This window comes from Triticum urartu, chromosome 7, assembly GCF_003073215.2.
Source record: "Triticum urartu cultivar G1812 chromosome 7, Tu2.1, whole genome shotgun sequence".
NCBI lineage: Eukaryota > Viridiplantae > Streptophyta > Magnoliopsida > Poales > Poaceae > Triticum > Triticum urartu.
The window spans coordinates 66186069-66196202 of NC_053028.1; the positions used below are offsets into that span (position 1 = coordinate 66186069).

At 49.9% G+C, this 10134-nt stretch overlaps 1 protein-coding gene across 2 annotated transcripts; it reads right to left on the minus strand.

The window, feature by feature from the left end:
• Nucleotides 1-485: 485 nt before the first annotated feature.
• Nucleotides 486-2373, minus strand: LOC125524261. Of its 2 annotated transcripts, none has more exons than XM_048689338.1 (3): nucleotides 2177-2373; nucleotides 1575-1651; nucleotides 486-1117 (listed from the first exon to the last, which is right to left on the minus strand). In XM_048689338.1, exons 2-3 carry the CDS (start codon nucleotides 1584-1586, stop codon nucleotides 668-670), a joined length of 462 nt encoding a protein of 153 aa, XP_048545295.1. In that variant the 5' UTR covers nucleotides 1587-1651; nucleotides 2177-2373; the 3' UTR covers nucleotides 486-667. The 2 variants fall into 2 exon arrangements, with proteins under 2 accessions (XP_048545295.1, XP_048545296.1); XM_048689339.1 differs by lacking the exon at nucleotides 2177-2373 and adding an exon at nucleotides 1753-2169.
• Nucleotides 2374-10134: the final 7761 nt, after the last annotated feature.

Consider the following 10134-nt stretch of genomic DNA (forward strand, 5'->3'; position numbering starts at 1 on the left):
CGTTGCAACGGAAGAAGAAAATATCACACGGCCCTCACCCAATAACCATGGCATGGGTTTTATCGTGCGTATTCGAGAAAAAAAATGACATAATTTTTAAAACCTATTTTCGAAATCATGTAGAATAAAAGAAGAAGCTCTGCGATCGGCCCAGCGGCCCATCTAACTCTTCCTAACCCTAGCCGGGTGCCATCTCCTCTCTCATCCCCCCCTCCCCTGCATCCTCGATCCGCCCCTCCCTCGTTCCTCTCTAGCGCTGCCTCCAGGAGAGAAGCGTCGCGCGGCCGCACTTCCCGCCAGTGCCGCCTCCCATGGTCGGCCACTAAGTGCCGCCGCCGTCCCTCTGTTCCACTCCACTCTGGCCATTGCTATTTTTTTCCCACCAAGAAGTATATCTAAGCGTAAAAGGAAACGCATCGATCAAGATTAAGCAAATCTCACAATATCAATTTCTTGCTCAAAATAGCACGCAAAAACCATGCAGTTTAAACACAGTGACGAAACTACTAAAGCTTTTTTTTCAAATACACACAATGCTTTATACATATTAAAAAGAGTGAAACAACTAAAGTAAATACCACGCCTGTGCTAAGTCCACATGAACGACATCTCTTCGGGCACATCTAAACATCCTCTGATCGATCCTACCAAAATTTCATACCGGTGTCTAAACTCTAAAGATGACATACACGCGCCAGTTGAGTAAAACAAAAGCGAAATCAACGTCCGAGGCTGCACACGGCGGAGAGGACATAGAGGTTTTCTCGCAGGTAGCTGGTGTAGACGAAGGAGACGTTGCGGTCCTGCGGGATGTAGTGGCAGCGTTGAGGAGGCAGACGCCGAGGACTACGACGCGGAGCACCTTGGGGTCGACGGGGATGACGGAGCGGAAGTTGCCGCACTGCAGGCGGATCCTGGAGATGACGCAGGGCTTGCCCGTGCGTTCGTCGCCGGCGCACTGGTTCGTCACCGTCACCCTGTACATCGATGAGCCGTCGCCCTGAGGCTCGCCGAGGCTCTGCGTTATGAAGAGGTCCTTCTGGAGGTCGTAGTGGCCAGCGGCAGCAGCGAAGGCCGGCGGTCCGGAGAGGGCCGAGGCAACCAGGACGTTGGTTCTCTGTTGGAATTTATATGTCATGGAAGAAGATGTATAGTTTCCTTGTGCGTGCAATCCAAATAACACGAGTTTGTCGGATTTCATGTTTGCGTGTTTCGGGAGGTCGATCCGGCCCGGTGGCAATTTGTTTTGGGCTGGCAGCCTGCCACCGTATGCATAGTCACATTGCACATGACGTGGTTTTCCTAATTAGTACCACCTCGCGTATATGTTTTAAATTCAAAATGAAAGTGTAAAATTACGGGAAAAAGCGTATTGTGATGGTGAACCCACGGAGTCAATCCGTACTTTATTATTAGGGAAAGACTAGCAAAAGAAAACTCGTGCGTTGCAACGGGATACACATTTTAACTTATTAATTCCTTAGAAAGGATGAACAGGTTAACTCTGCATCCTTTGAATAGTAATGCTTAATTTGTGTGATGCTTGAATTGGATGGTGAACAACAAAAACTCACCTCATCTCTCATTTTTCCTAATGTCTATCCTCTGCTAGTTTCATGAAGATGACCTCTTTGAATACTCTACATAGTACCTGTAGAAAGCAAATAATATTAGTTTTGGAGAACAATAGTTGGGTAAATAAAATATGATGCTATTATTTTCATTACAGAGTGATGTGCCAATGAAAAGTACCCATATGCATGTCTTTACTCTTAACAATCTCATGCCACGATTGCATCCGCAATCTAGGGAGAACTTTTCTCAGATAATGGGGAAAAAGAACAAACTATCAGATAAGATTTATTTTTCTCTCTGATGAATTTTTCGTAATAACGAAAAAACTATCGTCAGATCTCTTTTCCTGGTCTGATCAATTTTTGTAATAATGAAGCAACTATCAACTATTGGATGAAATGAATTACCCAAAAATATAGGGAGAATTATTTGAGTGAAGCTATAAGAAATGAATAAAATCATCCAGTAAGTTAGTCCACATGAAAACAATGAACATACTTCTCATGTCGCTGGCAAGTTACCTTTGATAAACTATAATCAAATAGTTATAGTTTTCTTGTCAAGAAAGGCAAACAAAATCCATCCGAAAACGTTAACTTACCATGCAATTGTATGTTTGTGTATCTTGTCCACAGAAGGTCTTAGCAACTATCAAGTTTGGCAACTAAGCAGTGCCGAGTAATTTACTTCATAATTATGCACTCTGACAGGTAGCAACAGCAAGGTATTCCAGCGTTATTCCCTTTCGAATATAACTTTGTCGCCATCCCTTCCATCCGTCCTCTGATCTCTCTGTCCCTGGTGATCAACATTATTAGAATTCAGAATAGGACCAACAGTTTCTTACTTTACGGAACCTGCAGAAACCATCGAGCGACCAGAGGCACACCCAAACACGCACACAAGCGGATTCCATCACCATCAATTTTCTTGAATGGATAGATAGATAGTACACTACATCATTCAATACTAAAAAGTATTAGTGGTCTTCTGCTCTTCCTTGTTGAAGCCTTGTCTGAAGTACATCTAGCCCCCATCAACTCAAAGGAAAACAAAAGAAGAATTCATAATCGCGATTGCTGCTATCGATCACAGTCATGGCTCTTCACAAGCTTCTGCCGGTCTCCGTGCAGCCGCCCTGTAGAGCTACTCCACCGCGGCCGCGCACTCCAACGGCGGCGCAGCAAGGGCAAAGGCCAAGCCGGTTGGCTACCTCGGCTATCGGGATGATCGGGCTATCGTTGGCGCTGGAGCTGCACACGGCGCGCCAGCAGCTTGCAAAACATCCGCCTCGACAAGCTCAAGTTGAGATCGTGGGCTCGTGGCCTAGGTAGCGGACCTTGACCTCGCCCTCCATGACACCGAGTGTTTTCATGGCAGCTCCATGTTCCAGATGGTCGCCCACGTCCGGGACGATCGCTCTCTCACCGGATCTTGGTATGGTGGCGGCGATGGATCCGTGGAGGTTGGATTTTTCTACGGGGTGGGAGATGAGAGAAGAACGTGCGTGCTGACCGACTTAGGAGCGGAGGACGTGTTCGGATCTGTCTTGTTTTTTATGGGCCTCTGATTCATCTTCTAATCGGTCTCTTCGTTCGATTTGTTTGTTGGGCCAAATACGTTGAAGCCCAATATACCGTAGCTCGCTTGTGTTCGATCTGAGCGGACGAAATTTCAATGATAAAAAGCAATAGTACCACCTTGGATGTAGAAAATAATATAGGTGGAAAAAATGAAAACGTAAAATCACGGGAAGAAGCGTATTGTGACGGTGAATCCACGGAGTCAATCCATGCTTTATTATTACTAGCAAAAAAGCCCGTGCGTTGCAATGGGATAACAAAAATTATATTTCGCCACTTATCACAATTGCTCCGTCTCCTCATTGTCATCGACCTATTCATCCTTTCGCCCTTTTGCAAGTTTTATTATGTACACAAGCTCGTGGTTTTCATCATCATACTGAGCAAATGCTAGTTAGAAAGGAAAGGTGGAGGTCAAGGGCTACTTTGAGTACCATCTTAATAACTGGAGTCTTGATATGTCTTCCTCTGAGTGCCTTACTTGAATGAATGCGACGTAAAAAAATTAGTCCGTTGAAAAAAAAATTCAGGTATGCATGTATATATATTTAAAATTTATACACATTTTTTCTCAAGAATTTTTCATATATAACATGTCATATTTTTAGTTAGTGTCTGACAGATAAATATTTTGAAGAGTATTTTAATCTATCAGAAAAAAGAAAAATTAAACAGGAAAAGGATGTATATATCTAGAGTCATATGTCCACGTTCAACAGATTCAGATAGAATATCAGGGGGAGATGAGCAAAAAAGCCATGTGTATCGTTTGTGCCTGACTCGGACGAATGTGACGTAAAAAATTAGGAATAGATGATACTATTAATCAATAAATATCTATACCTACTAATAAAGCACAACTATTCTCTTTGTCTCCCAAGGTTGTGCCAACTATTTTGGTTACCTCCCAAAATTTGAAGTTTGTGCCAACTATTGTATGTCCGTACATGATCTGATGCGCACGTACATGATGAGTTGATGGACTGCACGAGATGCTTTTTCTTGTGATTGCTTCTCTAGCTCAGCCAGCGGATTAAGGAGGTTGAAGTCCTTCTGCAACAGCTGCTCGGAGTCCCAACAAGACAAATATGTTAAATCCATGGCAAACAGCACGGAAGCAGGAGCATCATGCCGCAGGATAGTGTCCACCACACGTATGTATGTGCTCTCATTTATATCCTCGGGTTTATATCCTCTGGTTTCTCCAGGTAAGCACAGCCTTTGAGGGGAAACTACCGAAGAAGAGAAACTTGCCATGAGAGATGACATCCCAATAGACATTGTTGAACTGCTTTTCAAAAGTCAGGATGAGAGATCATGGATAACTAAGGCTTCTGCTGAAGATTGACACTACTTTTCAGCAGAAGCATTTGAAATCACGCTACTTTTCAACAGAAGCCTTTGGAATCAGATAGTTCTAGAATTTTGTAGCAGGCTAACAGACAAATAGAGATGGAGGGAGAGGGAGGACCGGAGGAGAGATGCTGTCCGGAGGGCTTGCCTGGGGCTGGATGTGGTCACAGGGCGACGACGAGCCATGGAGGGGGCACGCTGGAGGGAGCAGCTTAGGTTCTCGCCATCTTCCATGCTTGCTCTCCCTCATCCTTCCTCGTTTTCTTCCAGGAGCACGGCGGAGCAACCATGGCGCTGCCTCGCAGAACTACGACGCCTTGTGCCGCCGACGCTCGCCTGGATCCGGACGCCGCCGTCGTTCTGCGCGTCCAGCCCATCCGCCGCCGCCCTGTGCAGACCTCATTCGATCGGATCCGATTGGATCGAGCCGGAGAGCCGCCTGCCGCCCCACACGCTCGTTGACCCGCCTCGATCCAGAGATAGGAGTAGGCGTGCCGGCGGGGTCGGCGGTGGCGGCGGTGGCGGCGCGCGGCGGCGGCCGGCCGCGCGCGGTGAGGTGGGGCGGGGCATACCAGGAGGTGGCGGCGGGCTGGAGCTGGGATCGGGAGGCACGGTTATGCGGCGTTGACCGCCTGAACACCCCACGCATGGGCCGCCACAGCTGCATCCGGCCCAGACGCAGAAGATGCATGCCAGATGGGCTGAAGCCCAGGCGCGGAAGACGCAAGATTGAATTACGAGACAGAAATTTAGTACCATCTCGTGTATATGTTTTCAATTTAAATTGAAAGCGTAAATTCACAGAAAGAAGCGGATTGTGACGGTGAACCCACGGAGTCAATCCGTTGTTTATATTATTATTATATTATATATATATATATATATATATATATATATATATTAGGAAGGGATGGATAGGGATAGAAAATTAGGGAAAGATAAATATATAAACTATTTAAGCGGGACGAAACCAATATATAGATTAGCACTGCGTCGACGCGCTCCCACTCCCCTGCACGTCTATATTAGCCTTGCCATATCGCCAATCCACGCCAACTCCCCGATCTACTCCAGCCAACACCTCCGTGATCGAATCCAATCTAAGAAGCGAAACGCGGAGCGGAGCAGAGCAGAGCACAAGATCGGAGCAGACAGAACAGGGGAGATCCATCCATCCATGGAAGCGTCCAAGTTCGGCTTTGGGCCTGACGCGCCACCGGCGTCCAAGTTCGACCCCACCAAGTAAACAATCTCCCATGCATGTATATCTCTTTCAGCTCGTGGCTGTCGACGAAGTCTCTGAATTTAGCCATCATAGAGCGGTTGAGGTGGCTGTTATTCTTTTCACTCGCGCGGAGGATCATGTTGAAGTCGCCCATGACCACCCAAGGCCCCGGACAGTAGGCCCTTCTCGAGTAGAGGTCAAGGAGGAATTGTGATTTTAGCTCATCTCCTTGTGGGGCATAGACGACCGTGAGCCACCACGACGTGCCATCCTTCAAGTGCACCATGCCTGTTATGAAGTTAGCGTCAAAGTAGAACCTGTCTAAGGACAGGACCGTGCTGTCCCAAGCAACTAGAATGCCACCACGCGTGTCGTCCGCCGGCAAGTAAGCATGGCCGTCAAAGGACGGACCCAAACATTCTATTACTGTAAAATGATCAACAACATCCAATTTAGTCTCATGGAAACACACCAACTTGACTCTAACCGAAGTCACAAAACACTTCACCGCCTACCTTTTCGTGAGGCTGTTAAGGAAAAAAACACGAAGTGTAAATTGTGAAGCGCGCGCAATCCGGCGCCTTAAATTTGTAGCTTTTGATAGCGTTTTTCAGCACGCGCTCGACACTTTTTTACGCGCGCACTGTTTTACAGATTCTGTTGGTCCCAAAAAACCTGGATTTTAGCGTGCGGCCCAGTTTTTGGGCGCTTGTTGGAGATGCTTTTAGATGACTAGCTGTAGCTTAGTTTGTGTTAGAGACAGACCAAAAGCAGTGCATGGTATTTTCCTGGCGAAGCTTAATACCCATACATTTCCAGTGCTACACTGAGGATTTTGTTGCTCACCCACAGTTGACATTCTGCCGAACAGTTGGTGGAATGCATCACGAAAGACGGGGAGGGATTGTGGAGTCCGACTTCAGTCCGAGCGCGGGAATGGCATGTTTCCAGTCCGATTTCGTGGGGGAAGCGCGTCGACGCGTTCTGCCGCCCCGTCTATATATACTCCTAGTAGCTAGCTTGCCGCAAATCGTCCTCCATCCATCCATCTATCGACGGGACCAAGAAACTAGACCTACCTAGCTGACTCCTCCGTCGATCGATCCATCCATGGAAGCGTCCAAGTTCGGCTTCGGGCCCGACGCGCCGCCGGCGTTCAAGTTTGACCCCACCGACAACGACATCGTCGCCTACTACCTCCTCCCGCGCGCGCTCCGCCTGCCCAACCCGTACGCGCACGCCATCATCGAGGACGACCCCGGGAGCGTCCCGCCGTGGGAGCTCCTCCGGAAGCACAGCAGCGGCGACGGCAAGATGGACCACGCCTTCTTCTTCGGCCCCCGCACGGATCCGTCGAAGAACGGCGGCCGCAAGAACCGCACCATCAAGGGCGCCGGCGTGTGGCAGGGGCAGAAAGGGAAGGAGCACACCGTCACCCTGCTCCACCCCGCCGGCGGCGAGCTGGACGTCACGTACAAGCGGTACGACCTCACCTTCTACCGCACCAAGGGCGGGGCCAGCACGGGGTACATCATGCACGAGTACGAGATCATAAGGCCGCCGCTCCCCGGCACGGTGCTCAGCCGCGTCAAGATCAACAAGCACCCCAAGAAGGTAAAGGCTGCCGCCGGCGAGCAGCCGGGCACGAGCTACCAGTACGAGATGCCGAGCGACAGCAAGGGATCCAGTTTCAGTGGAGCACAAGCTGGTGCTCTCTGTGGTGGCACCGGCAGTGGCATGGCAGATTCCGGCTGCTATTACACTCCTCTCAAGTATCCGTTCCGGGAAGACTACCGCCTCCCAGTCACAGATCAGCCTGGCGCGAATTACAATGCCGGGGCGATGAAGAGCGACAGCCAGGGACTCATATTCTCTGGCGGCGGCATGGTGGAGACGGACGGCGCGTACAACACCAACAATTACGGCCATTACCAAGAGGTTGCCCCATGGCCCTGTCAGCTGGGCCAGAGCTACAACCACAGCCAGTACTTGGCTGGAGATGCCGCCGTGATGCCCTCCCACGGCGAGGGGTTCAGCGTCCAGCAACCAGCCGGTGCTCTCTCTTGCGACGCTGAAAATACCGCCCTGATGTGCTCCGGCGGCAAGCAACAAGCCGGATTCACCGGCGCTCAAGCTGATGCTTTCTCTGGCGGCGGCATGGTGGAGACGGACGGCGCCTACGGTGACCCGGTGAGATGCCGCCGTGATGCTCGACGGTGTCATACGAACTGAGAGTGCCGGCACAACTATTTCGCTCTGCGATGGCGGGGAGGAGAACGGTGCCGAGATCGACGACGACGTCTTGTTCGGCGACCACGACGGCGACTTCAATTGTGAGCAGAGCAACGATGAGATGTACGACATCTTGTTCGGCCACAATGACGGCCACATCAATCGTGAACAGAGTTGATTTCAGCTTAATGCTTATTGTTTGGACTTTGGACTACCTACCTGTGTGATTTCATTCTGAATTCTTAGATACCTGAAGTCTGTTTTAGTTACTCCAGAGTTCTAACATCCATGATATTCATTTTCCTGGTATGTCAAACAATCAGCCAAACAGAATGACTCCATCAGCATCGAACAGATACGCTTAGCCAATGCTTTTGAGTTCGGACTAGGTATGATTCACTTTATAGGTCTCATACTTGTGCTTTTAACACTTTTGATTTGGTTGCTGTCTGAATGTGAGTTCAGAGTTAAGTTGCAGCATGCCATTCACTTTCGGGTATGCCTACAGGTCCGCGAATCGTTTTCTGTTGCACTCCATAGCTATTCCGTCCCCTCCGGTAGTTCGTATCTACACTTTCAGTACCAAGCTTTGTTGCAAAATGTCGTGTTGTCAAATATTTTGTCATCTCTTCACTGAAGTTTTGCAGTATTTCTTGTTGCAAAGATTGATATCATGAAGAAGTCGTTTCTGAGAAATTTCCTTGTAGTTCTTAGTGATAAGAGTTAATACTTTGTAGTAACACCGGTGATGCGGCCACTGATCCATAGTGAATTAGTAGAAGCAATACTTATAGGATGGGATAGAGTACAGAGTACACATTTTTAGAGCACACTAAGCATTTTATTTTTAATAGTTTAAAAAAAATTATGGGTGTGTCTTGGGCTCACCTAGATGTTACATAAGGGCATCTTCAACATGGACCCTCAAACCACCCGTAACCATTCGGACCACGTGGTCCGGACATGTTTTACCATTCAACGCGGGCCTTTCCGCAGATCGGTCCGGACGTCATTTTTTTCGCAAACTGGAGACAAGCTAACGGGCTTTGTGGACGTCCGGCCTGCTGCCAAGCCCGTATCCTTTCCCGCCATGGCCCATCAAAAAACCATCCCGCACCTGTGTCCTTTCCCGCCCAAAGCCAACTGCCCACATTCACGCCACTCTAGAATGGACACACCGCATTGACGACGGCCCACGGGAGCCGGCATTGAAGTGACTCGCCGGCCTAGACTCAACTTGCGCCGCGTCCCGGTCTCCACGCCTTTTCAATGCCGGAGAGACGTTTACTAGACATGACATGACGGATATCTACCACGCCAGTTCAATGTCAGGCCTTTTGCCTGTCGTCATTAAACAGGCTTCTGACCAAGGAACCAACTCCGTCGCCCGCACATTGACACATCCGGACGCCTCGCCACACCGGAAACTGCAATTTCAGGGTGGCCACACCCGGCTCACAACTTATCCGCTCCACATCCTCCTCCCATGCACTACATCCGAGCGGTAGCGCTTTGTGACAGAGTCTGTCAACGGAGCAGAAGCACGAGGTTGCCGCCCTTGTGGCCGCATGGTAGAGCCGCCGTGCCAGCTAGATCGAGGCCGGCATGCAGGCCAGCTCGCCCGAGGTTTCCGACGATGATGACCCCACGATGGAGACGGTCTTTGACGACACCGTGCTGGAACCCATGCCTATGCATGTTGGCATCACCATGGAGCAGACACGCTTCACCTTCCCCTTAGCAGAGGACCAGCCTATGTCGGCTCCTATGTCGGCGTTCCGGCAGAACCCGTTGGTGGAGGGCCAAATCAACGGTAAGCGCGCGAGCAAGGAACCCATGGCTGCCATGGCCGCGAAGAACCCCAACTTCGTCGCCGAGCAGTATGTCATCTACGAGGATGCTCACGCTGAAGCCGCCGCTCGCTCCGCACAGCCCGGGCAGCCGGACGCGGACACTGACGCGACATTGGTTGCAGGCGATCGCGGACCAGAACACCGCCAGCTGCATGTCCTATGTGCCGCTAATGAATTTTCAGGACCTATGGGTGGGAGATGTGAGCCTAGGCCCCTCCATTTCCATCGTGCACCTCACATCCACCGCCAACGGACAGGCCGCGAACTCCTCCGAGGATGAGTAGGGTATGGGAGGTGGCAGGGCATTGTGTCC